The sequence below is a fragment of the Nilaparvata lugens genome, chromosome 13 (assembly GCF_014356525.2).
Source record: "Nilaparvata lugens isolate BPH chromosome 13, ASM1435652v1, whole genome shotgun sequence".
Taxonomy (NCBI): domain Eukaryota; kingdom Metazoa; phylum Arthropoda; class Insecta; order Hemiptera; family Delphacidae; genus Nilaparvata; species Nilaparvata lugens.
The window spans coordinates 26,151,513-26,176,920 of NC_052516.1; the positions used below are offsets into that span (position 1 = coordinate 26,151,513).

A 25,408-nucleotide genomic window follows, 5' to 3' on the forward strand; every position below is an offset into this window, starting at 1 on the left:
ACGTAAGTTTTCAAAAATTATTTTATTTGTAGTTTTTATAAAAATGTAGGTGGAGGAAAAATGTTGTGTACATCACGAGTGAAAAATGTTTTTTCTCCCTCAGGAAAATAATTGTTGCCCTCGGCTTCGCCTCGGGCTTCAAACTTTTCCCTCAGGGAGAAAAAACAGTACTTTTCACTCTAGATATACAAATAACTATTTTGATAAATAAAATATAATTTATCATTTTTAACAAGAATTATTAGTTGATATTAGGCCTACATAGGATATACCGGTATCAGCTATCATTTATAGAAGGCAGTGGCAAAGCAGAGAATCGGTATTGTTTTTCTCCTATCTATCTTTCTCCACTGTCATTATTATGTGGACCTCACTTGGATAAAGAATTAATAGTATTTACTAATACTACTAGATTATCCCTGTTGTTATGAGCTATTTAAGGAATAGTTTTCATTTTATAGGAATTATTAATAAAAGGACGATACTTACAGTAACAATGTTGACAGGACTGTAGTAGCTGGTGAGGAAGGTCCTCTTGTGGAGATGCTGGGCAGTGAGTTGTATGTTGGCCATGCTGAGCACCCGGGGACTGTTGGGCACTGAGCCATCTGCACCACCCTCAACAGGCAGCCGGAACCGAGACAGCGAGTCCTCGCTGCTTGAACTGTCTGCACAAACAATCACAAATCAAAACATTATTATCACAAATCAAACATTGATATTACACATCAAAATAATAGAATCGATAATATAATAAAGGGAAGAATTGGCTTATAGACGTACAGAGATATGAAATTTAGGAATGACGAATCATCACGTCTCAACTGATTAACTTGAAATGCTGCATATTGATTCTCAATTCAACGAGGATGGTTATAGGCTTATTTTCTTCTAGATTTCAGCACAGAATAGGTTCAGAATGGATACTGACAATCAAACGCCTATCTAACCAATGCTTTTTTACATGACACAAATACTAGACACGTCACGTGACCTTAGGAAGTTCCAATCCTGGTCTTCTGATTAGCTCGCGGCAGTGAACGAGATCAATTGATCCGGATCAGTAAAGTGATCCGAACCTCCCATCAATACTATTACAATGCGGAACTTCCTAACAAGATGGCGGATTTTTGCGCCAGGGTACTAGCCGAGTTTCCATACTGTATGTATACTGTGATTTCAGTAGGTAAAGTTTTCAGTTTGCCAAGTTTTTAATTAGACCCTAGCGGAGCACGGGTTACCTGCTAACAAAAATTAAGAAAAACTAGAAACTTAAAGAAAATAATACTCTGCTTCAAACTTCTGCAGAAAAACTAAAATAATATCTCATATCAAAATAAAGTACTGGAAATTAAAAAAAGGAATGAGACTATTTGAATATCTCAAATCAAAATAAAGTACTGGACATTAAAAATAGGGGAAACACATTGTAAACTGTCTGCAGAAACATTAAAATATCACAAATCAAACTAGAAATTTGTATATCACAGTAGGCTACTAGAAATTGGAAAAAGGAAATGGGATGCTTGTTAAACTCTCTGCAGAAACACTAGAATAAATCAGATTTGTATTAGCCTATTTGAATCAAATGATATTTTATTGGTAAAATAACAAGCTCTACTAATGAGTGGTAACAAGTGAAACTCTTCTGATACCATTTATGAGTTTAAAAATTCGCTTTTCGTTGGTTTAGAACCCACCTAAATCTGTAGATCCATTCATTCATATTTCATCATCATTATCCGTCTCATTACCCACGCACACGCCTAAAGCCCATGAGGGCATTATCCTCAGCAGAAAAAAAGATTGTGAATGATGATTAAACAACATTGGTTGAAAATGGAAGTAAATATGACAAATTATAGAAAATATTATAGGATTTGGAATAAAGAGTGAATGAAGAAAATTGGAAAGAAGAAAAAGGGAAAGCAGATAAGAAAATAATAAATGACCCAAAATCAAGAGCAAGATACAGAAGACAAAGGCATGTTTTAAAAGAATTAAAACTGTGAATGTGTGGAGAAAATGGAAGAAATAGTTATTCGTGCAACTAGTGCGCAAAGTGACAGTTTGCTGCACCGAAAGAAACATTTACGCAAGAGCCGTAGGCGAGTGTGGAATAATGGTTTCTTGAGTGCAGCAAACGAACTTTGCGCACGTATTTCACATTAAATTTTTCCTACAGTTACCATTGAATATGAAAAGTGGGTAATTATGGGTGAAATTCCCTGATATCCATCAAACGTTTTTCTGTGTAATTTTATTATTAATAAAATCCTTAATTTATTTAAAATTGAATAATAATAATAATGATAATTAAATTATAATGATTGATAATTCAATTGAAAATTTATCTGACTGCTTGAAGGGGGTTTATTTTATGTAAGCTTTGAAATGACTATGTAGTGAGGTCCACGTTATGACAGTATTTGAAAAACTTTGATGTTGCTATCCTTGTCTATCGTTCGACAAAGTAGGCAGTACTATCCTTTTCTAGCTCCACAACGAAGCCAAATCTGTTTTTGACGATGTAGAAATATAATTAATCAAGGCACATAATAAATAGACACCGCTGTTCTCCACTGCCATTATAACGTGGACCTCACTATACCACAGTCAGTGCTACCAAATTAATTTTGATTTTCCTACACTGGTGCTCCATATAACCTACTAACTATTTTGCGTTGTCATGCTGCAAATCTGGAGTACGCAAAGTAATACTTTGCGCACTAGAGCGGAAAAGTGATTCTTTGCGGCCTGCAATCAGTGCAGAAATGGTCACTTTTCAAGGTATCTGTAGAAAAAATATATTAAAAATATGACAAAAAATATTATGGGAAGTTGTAAAATATTTACTTACTCTTTCGTTTTAGTGAAGATCCGCCAGCCAAACCCCTACTTCGAGTATCAGTGATTTTCTGCCTTAAAGAAGTTAGCTTCTCGACAGAAAGCTGCTTCAAGCCTTGCAGACGTGTTCTGGCCGATGGAAAACTTGGGAAACTCAGTCTGCTGTGTTCATCCGGCTCGTAACTGGAGAGAAAAGTGAAAATTTATTTTATTATTTTCCAAATTCAACTCAACAAAATGTATTTTCAACAAAAAACAGAGTTCTTCATAGAGATACTGTATTTTGAAATTAGGCAAGATGTAATATGGGCTACTGGTCAGATTGGTTGCATCAATCAAATAAAATCGAATCAAAATATCATTTTATTCCACAAAATGCACTTCACAATCAATTAAATTTGTTTTTTGGTAATTCTTCAAAATTATATTTCTAATATGTGAATATTTCCTATCTTAGTTATAATAATGTGAAATATTTCTTCTATGTTTAGTTTTTAAGCATCTACATTTAAAAATCTACTTTGTAAAAATACTTGAGGACTAAAAATTTTGTGAATTGAAGAACTAAAAGACTTAGCTTTTTGTGTAGTTGAGAAGTTGATATTGTGGTAATTATTCATATTGAATGAAAAAGACTAAGAAATTGTCAAAAACCACGGATTTATTGATACTTAGAAAGACCGGTTTCGGTTATAATAAATCATTTTATCAGAGATTGACAATGGTATAATAACCGAAACCGGTCTTTCTAAGTATCAATAAATCTGTGGTTTTTGACAATTTCTTAGTCTTTTTCATACAATAAAAGACTTAGCCTATTTCAGACTATGTGTTATCTAAATTTGGGAGAGGAATAGCACAAGGTTAGCTTATTTTTACTACTGATACAGTAGTTGATACTGATTGATACAGTAGTTGATACGGGTTGATAAAGTAGTTGATATGGATTGATACAGTAGTTGATACGGATTGATACAGTAGTTAATACGGGTTGATACAGTGGTTGATACGGATTGATACAGTTTGATACGGGTTGATACAGTAGTTGATACGGGTTGATACAGTAGTTGATACGGATTGATACAGGTTGATACAGCAGTTAATTACCTTTTTGAACATTTAATGCAACCCATTATTATCCAATAAATGTAATATTTTCCTTTACCTTCCAGAAGAAATACTGGAATCATTGAGCTTTGAGTCTGCCAAAAACGGCCAATAATTTCCAGTTTCCCTGTGTTCAAGAATCACTTTCCATTGTTGCTGATTTAAACCAGTGACCTGAAATAACACATAAATAGAGTCTGAACATAATCCTGTCAAAAAATAACTTTCTACAGAAATACAAAATACAGTATAATATATTATACTTCATATATTTTTAATATATTTTCTCGCTCCTCACTCACAGGCACTTGCCCATATAAGGAGCCTTCTTCACATTCAATATTGTATTATATTTGTAAAAGAAGAAGAAAATAAATCAATTTCAATTTCAATGTTACTTATTGTGAAATAATGAAATATGTTATTGCTGTGCATAGAAGCCTCTTGACGCTGTGGAGGGGGTAAAAGCAATACAGACAGTATGCATTGCATTGTTCTATAGCTGCTCTGCTCTCAATGTACAAGATGTTCTGGTGAGTAAATAAAACATATAACAAAGGACATTGGAAAATGTTTATTTCATTCTAACAGTTGTAGTAGCACTATAACGATGAGTGGATAAGTGGATATGATGGAATTATACACTATTGAGCTTGATAATATACATATCATATTAGGCTTTCTGTTTGGAGTTTAGGAGTTTCTGTTTGGCTTGAAAATGTCGGACGTCGCCACATCAAAGAATGTGAGTGTTTTTTTTTACTTTAAAGTTTTATGAAATACGATAGTAATATCATATTATGTAATCTTTTCTCTATGATAACATGTTGTCTTCACATTTGTGGCAGAGAAAATCAAGCACCACTGTTACTCTACATAAATTTTCAGTAACAGTTTGACTGTATTTTGAAAAAAGTGAGGGCCAATAATAAAGTTTTCACTAATTCCAAACAGTCAACTTTTCGCAATAGCTACAAAACCAGCAATTATTACAAACAGATAGCCCTAATCTTTATAGACTAGCGTTACCTCTACGGCAGATGAGGCAAGGTTATATTTTGCACGACACTGCATCATCAACTTTTCACAACATCTAGAGGAGTATCAACTTTTCCATCATAGGGCTACTACAATATTATAAAAATGAAAATCATCAAGTACTCCTTTTATATTGTATAGGGTTGGGCAGGGAGGTATGGATGATTTGAAATAGCGGATATTCAAACACTCATTTTCAAACGAAACTCAAATTCTTTCTAGTGTGTACCTTGGATGTTGCCATTAAAGAGATTAAAGAGGAAAAAATTAAAACATTAATTATGTACGAAAAATAATATCTGTTAAAGGCTGTCCATTTTTGTCCATACACTCCTGTAGACGTTGTGAGAAGTTGTCCATACTCCTCTGAAGCATTGCACGTGGTACTGCTCGAATTTCTCATGTTATTGTTTTACTCAGGGCTTCAAGGGTTCCTGGTTTGTTAATGTATACACGTGCTTTTAGGTAGCCCCATAAAAAATAATCATAAGGTGACAGGTCCGGTTACCGAGGAGGCTACTCTACACAATGAAATGAGACGTCCAGGGAAGGTCTGCCTTAGAAATTCCATAGTTACTTTTGATGTATGGCATGTCGCCCCATCTTGCTGAAACCATGCAGTATTGACGTTGATATGTCATCTTCTCAATTTGGCAGAAAAAAATCACGCAGCATCGTTGGGTAACGATCCGTATTGACAGTGATGGTTCGATCGTTTTCTCGAAAAAGTAAGGGTGAATAATTAGTTTTACGAGGCTTCCTAAAAGCACGTGTATACATTAACAAACCACGAACCCTTGAAGCCCTGAGTGAAACAATAACACAAGGAATTCGAGCGGTACCACGTGCAATGCTTCAGAGGAGTATGGACAACTTTTCACAACGTCTACAGGAGTGTATGGACAAAAATGGACAGTCTTTAACAGATGTTATTTTTCGTACATAATCAATGTTTTAATTTTTTCCTCTTTAATTTTTATAATGGCAACATCCAAGGTACGCACTTAAAAAAATAAATTTAAGATTGTTTCTTGAACAAAAGCAGCAATTGCTTCCTGTGTTCCCATCCCCTCTCTAAAACCAAATTGATTTTTTGACAGAATATTATTCACTTCCAAAAATTTATGTAGCTGTCTCTTTACACATTTTTCAATTATTTTAGCCAAATTCGAAAGTAAACTTATAGGTCTATAGTTGGTAATTTTCCTTTTGTCTTGTGATTTGAATATTGGTTTTACTACAGTTGTTTTAAAAGAATCTGGAAAAATACCTTGTTCAAAACTTACATTAATAATGTGTTTGAGTGGAGAGGCAACAATACTTTTAACAGATTTTAAAACAGATACAGTAATGCCATCATGACCAGGCCCAGATGCACCTCTAAGACTCTCGATCGCCTCCACAACCTCAGTCTCTGATACATATTGAAAAGTAAAATAATCTTGCGGATTGTGGGGATTGTCTGGTTGCAAATCGTCACCAGGCTCACTAGGAATATTTTGTACCATTTTCTCTCCTATAGAGATGAAAAAATCGTTAAAAGCATTAGCACATATATTGGGATTATCCCTAGCACTATAGACATTACCATCAATTTCAATTTCTTCCAAACACTCCTTCCTTATTTTACAACCAGCTACCTCCCTAACTACATTCCAAGTCCGTTTTACATCATTTCCAGCCTCCTCAATTTTTCTGCTATAATACAATCGTTTAGCTTCTCTAATAAGGACTGTCAATCTATTTCGATAACTTCTAAAATAATTTCTCAGATTTAAATTGAATGGTTCCTTTTTACATTTGTTAAATAGAGCTTGCTTTCTTCTAATAGAAAATACTAAACCTTGAGTAATCCATGGCTTGATTTTTTTAAACCTCGAACTAGATTTGGCTACATTTATAGTGGATTTTTCAATATAGCTTTGTAGAGTTGCTACAAAGTTATCTGTTGAAACATTAACATCCCTACTAGAAAATACAGACTGCCAGCCCTCAGACTGGATAAGAGACAAAAGCCTATCATAATCGAGCCTGGTGGCAACAAGTGGCAACTGAGCAGCATTGTTAGTCAAGTCTATTTCACAACGAACCCTAAGAGAAGTAACATAGTGATCAGTAATACAAGTCTTCAATACCATGGGTTCAATGTGCTTATTAGTGTGAACATTACCGAAATAATGATCTAAACACGAAGGTGTTCCCTGAAATGGAACCCTTGTAAAACAATTCACATAAGATATAAGCCCATTTTCGTTCAATAAATTCAAATAAGATTCAGTGTGGATGTTATTTCTATTATTCAAGATATCAATATTTATATCTCCTACAAATATAATATTTTTTCCTAAATTTAAATTCGAAAGCAGCTCAGCTAAAGAGTTAACAAAGTCCTGGCAATTATCATTAGGTGATCTGTAAGCACAAACAATAACCCACTCCTCCTCAAAAATTTTCAGCTCTATCACGAGACAACTAGCCCCAACTATTGTGCATTCCCGCACATGAACATGATCATAATCTTTTTTCAAGTAAACTACTACACCCCCATTTCTATTTGTGTGATTCATTGAATAGTACTGATTAAAACCAGGTATATCACACCCTATGGGCCTAACACCTTGGTGACCCGTCTCAGATAATACAATCATGTCTATAAATGGCAATACATTAGCAAATTCTAAACAGAACTCGTCTAAATTCTTCCCATGAATCTGATATTACTATGAATTATATCAAAATTTACACTGGGTTGATTAGAAATAATATTGTAATAATCATTAGAGTTATTCAAACATAATGTCTCAACTTCATCGAATTCATCTAAATTTTCAAAAATGTCCATAATAAAATTATTTTACTGTTCATTGTTAAACAAGTCTTTAGTACTTACATCTTAGAAAGGTCCACATCACTTTTAATATGTAAAACATTCTTACTGGTTTCGTCTTTTTTGACAAGAATATTACCATCACGTACCCACACAAAGCGATATCCTTTCTCCCGAGCGATTGTTCTGGTCGTATTTAGCAGTTCAAGCGTTGAAGGTATCAAATGTTCGTAAGCCATCACCCTTGTTTCAGGTAGAACAGCTGAAATGTTTTTCGCCGATATACCAGCCCCACTATTGTCCTGCGAAGATGCTAGACGAAAATGACCCATCCATGACATCTTATCTTGACGACGTACGAATTTAATTACTATCGGTTTGATGCTTTCTTTCTTCTTACTGGGAAGGCGATGAGCAACACTTATGTCTCTAGCAGTTAACTCACTTCCAATCGTTTTTGAAAGCATATTAAAAACCTCATTGACACATTCGTTATTTGTTTCTGTTATTCCGGTAACCACAATATTATCTCTACGACTGTAAGATTGTAGGTCCGCAATATCTGTTTTCAGTTTTTCATTATCACTTTTCAATTTTTCATTGTCCTTTTTAATTTTTTCATTCTCCAGCTTGATGGATGTTAAATCATTTTTGAAACTTTCAAATTCCTCCGAAATGAATTGAATCGATTTTTTAAACTCAGCGAAGTCAGTTTTGAAATCTGGCGGCAACTCCGATTGAATCAGCTGTTTAACAACTTGGCCGATCGCTTGAAGGTCAGCCTGTGAGAGAGTAGTTGTAGGCCTACTACTAGTAGAAGTGAAGGTAGACGGAGCGGCGGCACTCTGTGTTGACACCGCGACCCCCGCCTCAACCACAGTAGACAATGCCGCTTTGTCACCCGCACTGGCGCCGTCTGCACTGCTTATCTGCTTCTGCTGTTTACCCGCTACTGCCACCGACTTACACACTATACATTTCCATTTACTTCTAGTGTCATTTGACATTTTACGAAAGTTTTTTTCGTTAATAAGTTCACACACGAAATGTAAATATTTTTTACAAACACAACAAAAAATAAGGTCCTGTTCCGGAACATCACTGTCACATTTTGAACACTGCATAATGATTTAAATTGATAAAAAACTGGTTAATAACACGGAGCTGTTAACAATCGATGTTACTCATTCAACTGCCAGAGGCGTACCAGATTAGCGTTACCTCTACGGCAGATAAGGCAATGTTATATCTTGCATGGCACTTCATCATCAAATTTTCACAACATCTAGAAGAGTATCAACTTGTCTTTCATAGGACTACTACAATATTATTGAAATGAAAAGAAAATTATCAAGTACTCTTTTTATATTGTGTAGGGTTGGGCAGGGAGGTATGGATGATTTGAAATAACAGTTACACACTCATTTTCAAACGAAACTCAAATTCTTTCTAGTGTACCTTGGATGTTGCCATTAAAGAGATTAAAGAGGAAAAAATTAAAACATTGATTATGTACGAAAAATAATATCTGTTAAAGGCTGTCCATTTTTGTACATACACTCCTGTAGACGTTGTGAGAAGTTGCTCATACTCCTCTGGAGCATTGCACGTGGTACCGCTAGAATTTCTTGTGTTAATGTTTCACTCAGGGCTTCAAGGGTTCGTGGTTTGTTAATGTATACACGTGCTTTCAAGTAGCCCCATAAAAAATAATCATAAGGTGACAGGTCCGGTTACCGAGGAGGCTACTCCACGCAATGAAATGAGACGTCCAGGGAAGGTCTGCCTTAGAAATTCCATAGCTGCTTTTGATGTATGGCATGTCGCCCCATCTTGTTGAAACCATGCAGTATTGACGTTGATATGTCATCTTCTCAATTTGGCAGAAAAAAAATCACGCAGCATCGTTTGGTAACGATCCGTATTGACAGTGACGGTTCGATCGTTTTCTCGAAAAAGTAGGGGTGAATAATTAGTTTTACGAGGCTTCCTAAAAGCACGTGTATACATTAACAAACCACGAACCCTTGAAGCCCTGAGTGAAACAATAACACAAGGAATTCGAGCGGTACCGCGTGCAATGCTTCAGAGGAGTATGGACAACTTCTCACAACGTCTACAGGAGTGTATGTCAAAAGTGGACAGTCTTTAACAGATGTTATTTTTCGTACATAATCAATGTTTTAATTTTTTCTTGTTTAATTTTTATAATGGCAACATCCAAGGTATACACTAAATAATAAATGTTGAGTTTCTTTTGAAAATGAGTGTGTAACTGTTATTTCAAATCATCCATACCTCCCTGCCCAACCCTGTAGGATACTAGAAGTATAAATACTTACTAGAAGTATGATAGTGGTTTCTTCTGAGAGTGAGTCATCGCTGCGACAGACACTCAGCGAAGTGATGGCTCCATCAAATGTTGTCGAACCCATAACCGTCGCACTCAACAGCGACACAAATATCACGTGACCACTTTTCGTGCCCACTATTGCTATGTCCCTGCAAACCCAACAGCATTTGTCATTTACAATTCAAATATATCTCATTTCATTTTCATTTATTTTATAAAATACTATAATCATAATACAATATTATGACATTGGAGGAAAAAATAGGCTGAGCCTGTACTATTTCTCTCCAAAAATGTTGATAAAATTATAATGTTGTCCAAAAGATAAGGTTACGTAATCACACACTGCTTCGTCACTTGATTTTCGGTCCAGGAATGATGATTTAAAATTTTGAATTTTGAAGGTTGATTTTATACTCTAAATGAATTGAATCTTGTACTTGTTCTCAAAAATACCAATCACATTTAGCTGAAATGTAATTGAAATATTCTTTATCAAACTGAGTTATGACTTAGGGATTTATTGAACACCACTGCTACGCATTACATTCATTTGAAAGAGAGTACATTTACAAATTATTAGTAATACTCCTCACATAGAATTACACTGTCCTATAGGGAGATTCACGTTATAAGGTCAGCACCTGATTAACATTGGTTTCCTATCCCTGACTGTCTTTGAACAAAGCAGACGAATTAGTTATTTATGCAACTAGTGCGCAAAGTGACAGTTTGCTGCACCGATATAAACGCTTACGCACGAGCCGAAGGCAAGTGCGGAATGGTTTCTTGAGTGCAGCAGACGAACTTTACGCACGTATTTCACATTAAATTTTTCCTGCAGTTACCATTGAATATGAAAAGTGAGTTATTATGGGTAAAATGTCCTGAAAACCATCAAATGTTTGTATGTGTAATTTTGTTATTAATAACAACCTTAATAACACCTTCCGAATACCAAAGGTACTTTTTCAGCCAGATTCCTTAGTTAACTGTCAGCTTTCATTAAACGGGAATCACTGAAACTATCTTGTGTTGCCATGTTGTAAATCTGGAGTACGCAAAGTATTACTTTGCGCACTAGAGCGGAAAAATGATTCTTTGCGGCCTGCAATCAGTGCAGAAATGGTCACTTTCCAAGGTAGGGAAAAAACATTTTTTAGCTCTGCACCTTTTCCAAATCAGATCAGATCACAATGTGTTTTACAACAAAAAGCCATACAAATAAGCTTCTGTTAACCTGTGTTTACATTGGGCAAGTGTCCTTGAATTCAAGTTTTTTAACGTTTGAATTGAATGTGTGATTATAAAAACCTGAAGTCAACTTTACTTGAATTCAAGTTTTCCTAACCTCAAAAGTATATAATTATGAAGTGATAGACCCACCTCGTAGTCCTGTCGACATCAGGCGACTGCCTGACCCACCATGTTACTGCCGTGGGACACAGTTCGGTGGCTGGCAGGTTGGCGGCGTTGCCGTAATGAACGCTGGTGACGTCATCACGCGACCAGTTGTTCAATGCTGCCTCAGGAGGAGTGCGCTGGCCGAACAATGAGAAGATCGGCACTATTTGGAGACTGCCGTCAAAACCTGACAAATTAATTGAATATTTATCACCAAAACTTTTTATTATTATTTTTATTACTATAGTCCATGCAAACCTTAGGCTGGTCACACACCGATTAGTCAAGACAAGACTAGTCACGTTTAGTCACAATACTTCACATAGTTGCTTATGACGCAACACACACTGATTAGTCATTGCAATTAGACATGACTCCATTAGCAACTATGTGAAGTATTGTGATTAAACGTTACTAGCCTTGTCTTGACTAATCGGTGTGTGACCAGCCATAGGCTAGGCACAAACCAGTTAGTCAAGACAAGACAAGACATGATCAGACACAATACTTCACATAGTTGCTTATGACGCAACACACACTGATTAGTCATTGCAATTAGACATGACTCCATTAGCAACTATGTGAAGTATTGTGATTAAACGTTACTAGCCTTGTCTTGACTAATCGGTGTGTGACCAGCCATAGGCTAGGCACAAACCAGTTAGTCAAGACAAGACAAGACATGATCAGACACAATACTTCACATAGCTGCTTATGACGCAACACACACTGATTAGTCATTGCAATTAGACATGACTCCATTAGCAACTATGTGAAGTATTGTGATTAAACGTTACTAGCCTTGTCTTGACTAATCGGTGTGTGACCAGCCATAGGCTAGGCACAAACCAGTTAGTCAAGACAAGACAAGACATGATCAGACACAATACTTCACATAGTTGTTTATGTCGCAACACACACTGATTAGTCATTGCAGTTAGACATGTCTTCATAAGCAACTATGTGAAGGACTAGTAAGGACTATTATTGTGACTAGACGTGACTAGTATTGTCTTGACTGATCGGTGTGTGCCTAGCCTTAGTTTGCAGCATGGGGCTTCATGGTCAATGATATTTCAATATAGCAATAGGAGGACACTGTTGGCACACTTCTTTGTATTCTGATTCTATAAAAAAGAACTACTCTCTTTTTGCTCTTTCTCTCACACAATTAGCTCACAGGCACTCTGGTGTCTGTGAAATCTGGCAAAACTGAACTCCATAGGAGCAATGCTGCAATCTAAGGCTTGCACAAACTATAGAACCCTCCATTTTATATAATGACAGAATTGTTCAAAACTGGTCGTGTCTTCAATAAATACTAAAGGGTCCGTACTTTCAATATTACCATAGTAAAGATAAAATATTTTGTTAATTATTATTAATTCTACATTGTTAAAAAACCATCTAGCACCATAGCAAAGCGAAAAAAAGATAGCGCTATTCGCTTTGTTGAATGATAGACAAGGATAGCAAGGATATTGCTTATCAAACACTGCCATTATAACGTGGACATCACTATAGTACTCTTTGAAACAGTCGTAAAGCCAGTTGCGGTTTATGGAGCAGAGACATGGGTTCAACAAAGAAAAATGAAGATCTATTAAATATTTGGTAGTGGAAGGTTTTGAGAAGGATATTTGACCCAGTATATGTTAATGTTAAATGGCGAATACGATCAAATCAGTAGCGCCTTACTCCTTGGCGCTACAGCTCATTCAGAGCCTTGACCTCCTTCAAAAAACCTCTCCATTCGACTCTATCGGCAGCCTTACGTCTCCATCCTCTGACACCCAGCTTTCTAATATCATCCTCCACATCCTCCAGCCAACGCTTTCTTGGACAGCCTCTCAGCCTTCTCCCTCCTGGGTTGTTTCTAAAGACCTTTTTTACAACTCTTGAGTCACTCATCCTCTCAACGTGTCCCAGCCAATTCAAACGCCTCACTTTTATCTTGTCAACAATTTGACATTTCCGGTACACATCACGCAGCTCTTGATTTGATCGTATTAACCAACATATACTGGGCCAAATATCCTTCTCAAAACCTTTCGCTCCCAAATATTTAATAGATCTTCATCCTTCTTTGTTAAAACCCATGTCTCTGCTCCATACACCACAACTGGCTTTATGACTGTTTCAAAGGGTGAGTACTATAGTGAGGTCCACGTTATAATGGCAGTGTTTGATAAGCAATAGTATTGCTATTGTCTATCATTCAACAAAGCGAATGGCGCTATCTTTTTCTCGCTTTGTTCTGTTGCTAGATGTTTTTTTAACAATGTAGAATTGATAATTAATTAACAAAATATTTCATCTTAATTATGAAACTTCATTATGATAATATTGAAAAAATATAATTTCTTAATTAATAAAATATAATAAATTATTTTAAACGAGAATGAACAGTTAATATTGCATCAATAAACCTGTATCAGCTACCGTCTATAGAAGGCGTCTAGACAAGACAGAGGATCAGCAACGTTGATCTCCTATCTTTCTTCACTGTCATTATAACGTGGACCTCACTATAGTAATTAAAAAATATAAAAAATAACTGTCAATCGTCAAATATCAATTTTAAAAAAAGACACTTGAGAATGGCATAAATATCGAAAATAGTCGTGTTTGATTTTAAAATGTTACAAATGTAGGTAGGCCTACTAGTTATTTCTATAATTGAACATTCAAGTGACTCAAGTTATTTTCTATAAACAATAATATGATCTTATTAAAAACAACAATGGATAAGTATTTTCTAAAGATCGTACAGCAAATCGAATTAACTCAAAGGCTTACAATTTGCAATAATCGTGGAAAAATGTAACAACTACAATACTTACATGCCAACAAGAGCCAGGCTCCGCTTAGAGGATCAAAAGTGAGACACTGGACTTCTTTCGCGGCCTCCTCGAACCAAGGGATCCATCTAACCTGAGGCTCTTCATGCTCTTTGAGAGTATGGTACAGTACCAGGTCACCAGAACTGTTCAAACCACAATAAAGAAAAATAAAATAAAATAAATGTTTATTTTCCAAAAAACTAAAACTACTACATCAATTACAGAAAATATTAGACAATATATCCAATGAAAACGACAAAGATTTTGTGATTTATAAACCACAAGATCACATTTACAACATAGAAAGTTACAAAATATTAATTTATTTGAATGACATTTTATCTATAGTTACATTTTGGTAACCCACTATACAGAGTGTTTCAGAAGTAGTGTCGAACATTTTAGGGTATTGTTCCTGGATGATAGGAGACTACAAATATCGTATTTGAAGTGTCCAAAACTCAGCGATTATCCTTATAGCTGCCATTTTGTTTTTTTCACTTAGGAATTTTTATCTCAAGAACGAAATGTTGTATAGATCTGAAACTTGGGAATAATTTTTATCTCAAGAATGAAATGTTGTATAGATCTGAAATTTGGCATGAATATTTATGATATAAAGAATTAACTTTAAAAAATAAAATGAAAAATTTTCGATGTAAATTTCCAAAATTGCGGCTATTTTAAAATTTAACATAGAAATTTTTCATTTTATTTTTCAAAGTTAATTCTTTATAGCATAAATATTCATGTCAAATTCCAGATCTATACAACATTTCATTCTTGAGTTAAAAATTATTCCCAAGTTTCAGATCTATACAACATTTCGTTCTTGAGATAAAAATTCCTAAGTGAAAAAACAAAATCACAGCTATAAGGATAATGGCTGAGTTTTGGACACTTCAAATACGACATTTGTAGTCACCTATCATCCAGGAACAATACCCTAAAATGTTCGACACTTCTTCTGAAACACTCTGTATAATTCTGATGTAGCACTGCATTATTATTACTAGCTACTAGTTTAGTCGCTTCTTCAAGTTAGTCTGTCGCCAGAGCTCGTAGAGCGCACATCGCCTGTATCTCTTTATTAGATTCATTAGTATGTGTAGATCAATGATTCTTTTTAAAAAGCCGGTTGGTTATTCCAGTTCCTTAATTTATGAATTATCATGTTTAATATTCGACTTCATAGTTTGTAGCTGTATTGTGTTGAATGAATATTTCATTACTCTCTAGCCGATTCATCGGAAGGAGAGACAATAACAAGGATCTTGGACTTGTGTACGTATAAGGCTAGTTGCATATTGAGACGCGACGGGACTTGGCAAGACGCGACCTGAGTCTGCATGATAATAATGTAATTGTATGCTAGATGAGTTGATATCAAATTATCATATTGTAATGTTTACACGTCCTACTAATCTAGCAGAATCGGGTCACGTCGCCTGAAAGTGTAAAAGTGATGACTCAATATGCATTGTTAATAGTTTACATAGAATTAATGTTTGACTCGTAAATTCTAGTTCACAATGCTTTCATGTAAACTGAGTCACGTTTTGTAATTATTCAGTTCTATGACAAAGATGTTAGGTATAAGGCCTACCTCATGATTCAACTATCAACTTATCTATCTCCCAGGGCCATCTGTGTCCAACTCGACATTTGGCCGCACCAACAAAAGGCCTCCAGATTTATCTTGACCTGACTGACTTGTCTTGTCCATAACTGGAGTCCTTAGGACATAATCTTGAAAAAATCTTTCTTGAGCATCTCCTTTGATAGCTCCAAGACTCTCCATATCGGACTAAACTTGTCACCACCATCTTTGTCTGGTATTATGACTCAACTTTTTAATGTTAATTTAATGTAGTATAATTTAATTCAACTTACCTGAGGACAAGTGCTATCAACTGCCTCTCTTGGGCTTGACTAACTGCACTCAGTCTTACTTTAGTACATTTTGCAATGCATTTCAGCTCAAATAACTGCTGAGCCGTAGCTGACATTCCAACTCATCAACACTATCAACCGTACATTATTTCAAACATTGCTATCCAAGTATCTGAAAAAGTTGAAAAATTCAAGTTAGATTCATATAAATGAACTTAAACACGGTTGCATAAAAGTCTGTAATCTTTTGATCACGATTAATTGGCCAATCAGAGAAGCTTCCTCAGAAAAACCTTGTCTGATTGGTTCTCGTGGAGTTTAATCATGATTGAAATTTAACAGGCTTTAGTGCAACCGTTGAGAGTTGCAATAAACCATGGCCACTTGTGTCGTTCTATTGCCCGAAAATTGTCCAAGTATATACTCATTGATTGCTTGGGGCCATGTTGATGGAACAGGTTAGCTGTGAGGGGTGATTTGGAGGCCAACTATTAATATTATTATTCATCAATTGGAAAATTCCAAGAGCATGGACATTATTTAATAAAGCACATGTCGAAAATAAGTACACTTCAGGGAGGCTCAAATACACCCGATTCCAACTGCTTCACTCATTCTGGAAGCTTGTTGAAAAAGAACTCCTGTAGTATTCCTGCGATCTCTGGAGGCGCTCCCTGAAGATGTCAAACATCTCTCGATTCCTGGTGTTGTAATGATGCACATCTGACCGGGTTACCAAGTTTTGTAGGTTTTTTTACATATACATCAGGCAGAGAATGACAAAGTAGCTGAGAGCTGAAATACTCAGCCTAACAAAAAGGGACTTGCTATGTGCATCATTATGATGCACAATAATAATAAACTGATATAAGAGATCATATTTGCAATTTCATAATGTTCACTTGCAGTCATTATCCGGGCAGCCGGTTTTTGCAGATTCAGTAAGTTCACGACCTTAGCTGAATGGCCTCACACGAGTAGGTAATAATTATGACAGTGGAAAGGGGTATGATACATCATGACCAAGTAAGCCTTTGTCACATATCAATAATTCAGTAATCTCCATCCATGACCAGCACTTGCTGGATAGATTGCGTCAAAATTTAAAACTTGATAGCAAAAACTAAGATCAAGATGGCAGGTCAGTCATAGAACTCAGAAAACATTGTACTGCCTCTTCATCCAGGGAGTAGATGCTAGATTCACAAGCCTCTAACGAAGTGTCCTTTCGTAGATTTTTTCCTCCTGTTCTCGGAAATACACCGGCATCCTGTTGTAAATGTCAAGTGCACATACAGGAAATTTATTATGTGATCAAGTCAGCCTGGCATGAGGAAAATTAATATCATTTCTCCACCTTGTGTTGTGACTGTTCTATCCCCGCAGCTTCAGCAACAGAAAACAAACACTAGTCAGTCTCTATAGGTCACCTGATAAATGTGACTAGCCCAAATTGATCTTGTTTATCAATTCATCCATTAGCTAAACTGACCGAGGATCCACTTTTTTGAGTATTTTTTTTAAACTTTGACACAGTATGTCTGGTACCCCCTGTCAAGGACGACGACATCAAGTACGTAAGACAAAGCCTAGGAACTTGACAGGGTCTTGATCACCAGACAGACTTTGCAATATAATTGGATAATAAATAACTACATAATATAACCGCCACTTCACATTAAAAAATACTATGGATATTTAGAAATTTAGGTAGAATACAGAAACTGCAGTGCATAATCAGATTCATTATTGCAAGCTCTAATACACAAACAAGATGCATGAATAGAACATTTCAAATTCAACACATACCGTAAGCTTTTAAGGCAGGAGAGGTGGTATATTTTCTGTGTTCTATAATTAGTTAAGGTACAGTATTTTGGTTTGAGTGAAAATAAAATTTGCGCATAACTTACAAGGGATGAAATTCAGCGTCAGTTTTAAAAAATATTAATCAATATCCTCATTTAATTGTGCATTTTGAGCATAAACCGTAACTTACCTTCAAAGCTTACCATATAGTAATAGTGAAGACAATAGAGAATTTATAACCATATTGAAAATACACTATAATTACAACTTATGATGAAAGCAAATACAATACATAATTTATAAAATAATTATAATTCTAAACTTGCTAAACCGATAAATTAATATTTCAAGAGATGTTATGTAACATATAACGGAACAGAATTCCAGACAAAGGCAAAATAAGTAGCTGGAAAAATTCTTCAAGTCCGTGCTCTACTAGGTTATAATATTTGTGTTGTAATATTTTCAATACTTACGATGTTCAGAGCTTTGATTATTCCTCAATTTCAATAATGGAGAAAAACTAGACACAGCAATAATGTAAAAATAATGTAGGGTTATCATAAACAGAAAATTATAAAATCTACGGTCTACATACAAAGCAGACGACAGAAGATAGTTGCATGCCTTGTCGACCTTGAAGATAATCAGACGTTTTTATATTTTACTTTTATTTTTTCAGAAAATAATGAAAATTTGGAAAAAGTATGAATAACATATTTTTGTTAGCTCATTTTATCAGATTCAACTTTTAAAACAGTTTCTGAAAATTGGAAAATGGAAATGTTATCAAAACATTATTGACAATCAGCTGCTGCGTGTGACTAATCTAGTTGGTCTTGACTCAATACTGACATTTTAGGTTAGGAAAATACGACTGTTTTATTGACAAATACATTATTTAAATAGATTTTATAATAAATCAATTATGGATATCTCAAGAATGAATAATGGATCAAAACTATATCTTTGCAAGTGGTATTTCAGGGGTAAGTAAAAAAATTACTGTTTCTTTGTGATTGAATAATGTTCTAATCAAATCAACGTTTTCAACTTTAAAATTCATGATTTTCAACTTACAATGTAGTATAATCATCTTTTCAACTTTATTGTAATATTTTCAACTTTAAAAAATAGTGTTTTCCTATTACATTTTATATCAAACACAACTAATTTCGCCGACAATGGTATCATCTAGTTAAAACTAGACAAAGTACCTACACTTGACTTAAGATACCTACGGTACTTGATGTCTTCTACATAATCATAGACCCGGATATTGACTAATATCCAATAAACTTCCCATTGGGATTTACACTGTATTGATGGCATTATCGTCGAAACAAGATTTTCTTTAACCAAACTTTGATGTAGTTTTACTATAGTGAGGTCCACGTTATAATGACAGTATTTGATCAACTTTAGTTTTGCTTTCCTTGTCTATCTTCCGACAAAGCCGGTGGTACTATCCTTTTCTAGGTCCCCAACGATACCAATTATGTTTTTGACGGTATAGAAATATAATTAATCAATGTATAGAATCGGTATCGCTATTCTTCTATCTTCATCCACTGTCATTATAACGTGGACCTCACTATAGAATAATTCATTAGATTAACCTATCTATTCGATTGATATACGTTTCTTGGATTAATAAGCAACCACCAATGTCAACACAAAATCAATACTTATTTAGTTCTTTAAGTAATCCTAACTAATGATAATTTCAGTTTCTGTTTGGCTTGAAAATGTGCAATACCAGCACGAAACGGGACGTTGCCACATCAAAGAATGTGAGTGTTTTCCACTTTGAAGTTTTATGAAATACGATAGTAATAATAATAGTGAAAACAATATGGATAACCATCAACAAACGTAATTCTAACTCTATTATCTCTCATTGTTACAGCTGGATTTGCGTGCCTTCCTATTGTTTGGCTCATCAACTCAGTTTGGTTTTTTGAGGAAGCATTCAAGAAGCCACCCTATGAAGAACAAGCTCAAATAAAGCGATGTGAGTAATCATATTACAGATTTATCACTAGAATATTTTATTCTTTCATTTTTTTTTACTTTCAAAAATGTTTTGTTGATCTGAAAGTTAGCAATGCAGAAGAAAGTGATTTTTTGAGATTTAAATTACGGTTATTTAGAAGTGGAGGGCATGAAATAGTATATTTCGCACCTAGGGCCGGAAATGACACTTTTCCGGCTCGAAATCGGGTTTCAGATTGAGAGCCGGAAAAACATTTTTGCCCGTGATGCGAACGCTATTTTTCGCCACACAGAAATATAAACAATATAATATAATTATACATTAGCAATGTATCAAAAATTTTAGAAAAACTAGTTAAATCAAGATTAATAAGCTTTTTAGAAATTAATAATATACTTTCTCCTAACCAATTTGGCTTCCGCAAAGGTATAAGTACAGAATTAGCTGTACTAGAATTATCAAAATTTGTAACTAGCAATTTAGAGGAAAAGAATAAATGTCTAGCAGTGTTTTTAGATTTAGCAAAGGCCTTCGACTCTGTTTCCCATGACTTATTAATAAAAAAGCTTGAGGCAATAGGTATAAGAGGAGTGCCACTTGAATGGTTCAGATCCTACCTCAGCAATCGACAGCAAAAAACAAAGGTTGAGAACCATATGAGTGCAGAGGGTTCCATGAAGTTTGGAATACCTCAAGGAACAGTTTTAGGACCAATTTTGTATTCGATCTTTGCAAATGAGTTGTGCTCCATTCAAATTCAAGGTAGAGTTATAGCCTTTGCTGACGATACAGCACTCCTTTTTCAAGGAAAAAACTGGGAAGAAGTGTTCCAAACAGCAGAGATAGAACTCACAAAAATCACTAGTTGGTTAAGAAATAACTTATTGTCATTGAATTCAGAAAAAACAAATTTTTAGCTTTTCTTTAACAAATAGCACAAAACCACACATGACAACAATGAAGCTCCATAATTGTGATAGAAATTGTAACAATAATTGTAATTGCCCACTAATAGAACGCTCTGACAATATAAAGTATTTAGGAATAATAGTAGATGATTCATTGAAATGGAACAAACACATAACATATACAACTGCCAAAATAAGGAAGCTTATATATAAATTCTATCAATTAAGGCGTATCATAGACAAAGAAATGTTAAAAACTGTATACTTAACATTAGTTGAATCTCTTTTAAGGTACGGTCTGTTAGTTTGGGGTGCAGCTAACTTCAGTTTTATAGATCCATTATTTAAAACTCAAAACGCATTTTGAAAATAATGGAAACAGGGAAATCCAGTTTTCAACTGTAGAATTATTTATAGAAAATAGAGTACTCAGCGTTAGGCAATTGTATATATTGTTGTTATTAGGGTATATGAAAAAACATCAAAATAGGAACCATATCATAAATCATAGCCATAATACTAGAATAAGAGAACGTTACAATCAAGAAGTACCAAGAATGAATACAGCGTTTGGGCAAAGATCACTAGGATATTTAGGGCCTACAATATCTAATAGAATACCATTAGAAATCAAAGGAGAGGAAAATTTCAATAGGTTCAAAAGAAAAATTAGACATTGGTTATTCAGCATTGGGATACAAAGTAGTGAGGAACTAATAGTAAGTAGGATTTAGATTTAAGCAATATTCTTTTTTAAATAAGGTAATTTATAAGTAGAAAATAGTACCTCGGTTTAGTATCTTTGTACTAGGTGATGCTTAGGGTAATAGATATAGTTTTAGATTTTTGGAATTTTTGTATTATCTGTTGTAGCATAAATTAATATTAATTTGATGATAACCTCGACACATATATTATATAGTGAGGTATCATTTTTGTAAACACTGAATATTGTTATTATTGAAATATATATGAGAATAATTGTTTATTAAGCACTTCCGAAAACAAAAGTGGAAGGTCATAGCTCTAGCAAATCTGAGGTAATCTGAATACAGGAAATTGTCCAAGTATTTTAATTTTTTATTCTGATTTGTCTAAATAACCTAAAAGATTATGTTTAATTTGTGTGGGAGGTTGAGTTTATACTTTTTTATTCTTTCAAATGACAATAAGATGATATTATTGAACGAGCGAAGTGAGGTCTAAGATTCAAGTCGACGGTTTGGCATTTCTCTTAATGTTTAAATGTTGCGCATTTACGTCGTAACGCGGTAATAATTTTCATGAAATTTGACATGTATGTTCCTTTTTTAATTACGTCGATGTATATACAAGGTTTTTGAAAATTTTGCATTTCAAGGATAATATAAAAGGAAAAAGGAGCCTCCTTCATACGTCAATATTAGAGTAAAAATCAGACTATAGAATTATTCATCATAAATCAGCTGACAAGTGATTACACATATGTGTGGAGAAGCCAGTCTATTGCTGTATTTCCATAAGGTCTATATTTTCAATCAGGTACTTGTGGATGAGAATACTGCGTGAGGTCTACTGTTCACAGAACTAATAGTTATAAATGTTTTAATTATTGAATAATAAACTCAAATAATGAAAAGTTTTTTGATCAGCTGTTTTAGCACACTTGAAATTTAGCGGCCGGAAAGGGTACTCTTTCCGGCTAAGGCCTGTTCTGACGTCAGACGAGAGTCGTCTTCAAACAATGTTTTTCAGATCTACGTAAGGACTGGAAAACAGCTGCTTTCTGTGCAGTGTGGCGAAAAGGGAATTTATACATTTTATAATGTGCTATTTTTGCTATAAATAGAAAGTTGAATGTCTTGAGAGTTTTTGTAAAGAAATCTAAAAATATAGCCTACTAGCTGAAATATATTATAATTTATTTCATGATTAGTATTGATTTATAGAAACTGTATTAATAAGTCATGAAAATAACAAAATTACTTTTTCGCCCCACTTGGATGTAATGAGCTGGTTTACGTTCGTCATATGGAGGCCGAAATTGATTGTTTTCTGACCAGGCCGGTAAAATTTTTACGGCCCTAGGGCTGTAAAAAACCTTCAAGTCAGCTGATTCTGATTTGATGTGAACAAAATAGTTTATGAAACGGAATCAGTTTATGCTTCTAGAATTGAATAAAGAATTTTGCAATAAGATACTATCATTTCATTTGGATGAATGAAATACAAATGAGATATGATAAACTATTCAAATTATATTTTCAGAGTAGGATAGAACTTCTAACCTAAACTTCCGAAGTCGATGACAACAAGCATTGTTGACGTTGACATTCAGATTGGCCAAATTTCAAGTGTGCTAAAACAGCTGATCAAAAAACTTTTCACCATTAATTTGTGTTTATTATTCAATAATCAAAACATTTATAATATCATCTTATTTGAAAGAATAATATATTATAAACTCAACCTCCCACATAATTGAACATAATCTTTTAGGTTATTTAGACAAATCAGAATAAAAAATAAAAATACTTGGACAATTTCCTGATATTCAGATTACCTCAGATTCGCTAGAGCTATGACCTTCCACTTTTGCTTTCGGAAGTGCTTAATGAACAATTATTCTCATATATATATTGTATATTTTTCTGTGTGGCGAAAAATAGCGTTCACACCATGGGCAAAAATGTTTTTCCGGTTCTCAATCTTTGAAAACCGATTTCGAGCCGGAAAAGTCTCATTTTCGGCCCTAGGTGCGAAATATACTATTCCGTCCAAGCCAGTATGAATAGTTCCATTAGAACTCTTGGGAATAAAATTCTCACTCTGCCGGTCACATTTACTGATTCTGATATACAGCTTTAAGCAATAAATACGGGGCCGATGCTCATTTCAGTACAGTACCGGCATAAAACTTCAATGTACTAGAGCACAAGTAGATACATTTTTTTTGGACTCAAAATAGTGTGTGAATTAAGTTGTCATTTTTGCATAACCTCTAGATAGTGTATTCCAAATTAAGGTTTAGAACAGTTTTGGTCTAATGCCTGCTGTTTTTACCTGGATTGTATTATTTTGTATGTGAATAAATAAATAAATACGCAATAATGTTAAAAAACATGAAACTAAGCAAATATGAACAAATAATATTTGAAATTTTATTAAAATTCAACTTAATTTGTTTCAGATGTGACGTTTTCTGGTATAGGCGCTGCGATTTGGATAGTAGGGATGGCGATCTGGGTCTACATATTCCAAACACACAGAGCTGAATGGGGCGAATTTGGCGATGATTTAACATTCACAATCCCTACAGGCATCAAGTGATTGCTCTACTAAGTGCTGTGAAAATACTTTCTAGAAACTATACTTCTGTAATCAAGATTAAACTCACATAGCTTACTGATATTGTTCTAATCAAAGTGAAAACATGGAAATGTTTCCAGCCTTTAGAATGCAAACAATTTTTTAACGAAGTCTTAATATTACAGTCACGTAGTTAGGTTTTTTGAAATCAGGGGCATTTTCCTAACTCAAGCCTTAAACAGATAATCCATTTTTCATTATAAAGCTGGATTCGCTCACAACAATGACAGTGAAAATATATAATATAATAAAATATACTCACTCGGCCGGGCAGAGTGGGAATAGTCTAATTGTGGGTATTTTATGTTCACTGTCAATGTTTGTATGAATCCTGCTACCGGTATGCTCTAATAATTAACGTATTATTAATACTTTTTGTGTAGTTGAGAAGTTGATATTGTGGTAATTATTCATATTAAATAAATAAAAATAAAAAATGTTCAAAGTATTATTAATAATTAAGCCTGTTCTTTGAAAATTTTCCAGGCAATGCTTTTGTGAAAAAAATTAATCATTCAACTTTTTTGTTGTACTAAAGTACAGTATTTCAAGCAATAAATTAACATTCTCATGACATTATTCTACAATGAGTATTTACTATTCATTTTGATAGGAGATGATCGAAATCTTTTTTCATCCCTATAATCCATGTTTGATGTTTATTCTCATTATAATAATTATATATTTGACAGTTTATTGACCTACTTTTATTTATTGTAATAAAGCTATTTTGATACTCATCAGATTTTATAGTGATATTGAACATGTCCCTTAGCCTAATTCAAAAAAAGGTAAACTTCATGGGTGGTTCTGATTTCAAACACAGATATCGCATAATTCAGAGTAAGGCCCGTTTGTACAACTGTCGGTTAAATTTTAATCGTGATTAATTCCACGTGAACTAATCGAGAAAGCGTTTTTGAAAAGACGGCTTCTGATTGTTTCTCGTGGAATTAATCACGGTTAAAATTTAACCGGCTGTTGTGCAACCGGCACTAAGACTGTTATTCAGTTTTATGCAGTAATACTGAACCA

The 25,408-nt window shown here is 34.3% G+C and overlaps 2 protein-coding genes across 2 annotated transcripts in view; one reads left to right on the top strand and one right to left on the bottom strand.

The window, feature by feature from the left end:
• LOC111057898 overlaps positions 1-18,770 on the bottom strand; it is a 106,435-nt gene extending 87,665 nt beyond the window's left edge. Inside the window, exons 1-8 of the mRNA XM_039440403.1 lie at positions 18,598-18,770; positions 16,313-16,484; positions 14,420-14,562; positions 11,559-11,763; positions 10,162-10,321; positions 4,013-4,128; positions 2,861-3,030; positions 490-668 (exon numbers count right to left, since the gene is read on the bottom strand). Coding sequence (XP_039296337.1) covers positions 490-668; positions 2,861-3,030; positions 4,013-4,128; positions 10,162-10,321; positions 11,559-11,763; positions 14,420-14,562; positions 16,313-16,428 — 1,089 coding nt within the window. The 5' untranslated portion in view covers positions 16,429-16,484; positions 18,598-18,770. The remainder of the gene's footprint in view (positions 1-489; positions 669-2,860; positions 3,031-4,012; positions 4,129-10,161; positions 10,322-11,558; positions 11,764-14,419; positions 14,563-16,312; positions 16,485-18,597) is intronic.
• An 89-nt stretch (positions 18,771-18,859) lies between these two features.
• On the top strand, positions 18,860-25,113 carry LOC111049620 (gamma-secretase subunit pen-2). The gene is made up of 3 exons (XM_039440178.1): positions 18,860-19,110; positions 20,031-20,135; positions 24,195-25,113. The coding sequence occupies exons 1-3, from the start codon at positions 19,050-19,052 to the stop codon at positions 24,332-24,334; spliced, it is 306 nt and encodes a 101-aa protein (XP_039296112.1). The 5' UTR covers positions 18,860-19,049; the 3' UTR covers positions 24,335-25,113.
• Positions 25,114-25,408: the final 295 nt, after the last annotated feature.

Excerpts from the sequence above, each read along its gene's own strand:
- LOC111049620 (XM_039440178.1), top strand. The coding sequence starts at position 19,050 with ATGGATATCTCAAGAATGAATAATGGATCAAAACTATATCTTTGCAAG. Across the intron at positions 19,111-20,030 it reads TTGCAAGTGGTATTTCAGGG|CTGGATTTGCGTGCCTTCCT; the intron begins GTAAGTAAAAAA and ends TCATTGTTACAG. Across the intron at positions 20,136-24,194 it reads ACAAGCTCAAATAAAGCGAT|ATGTGACGTTTTCTGGTATA; the intron begins GTGAGTAATCAT and ends AATTTGTTTCAG.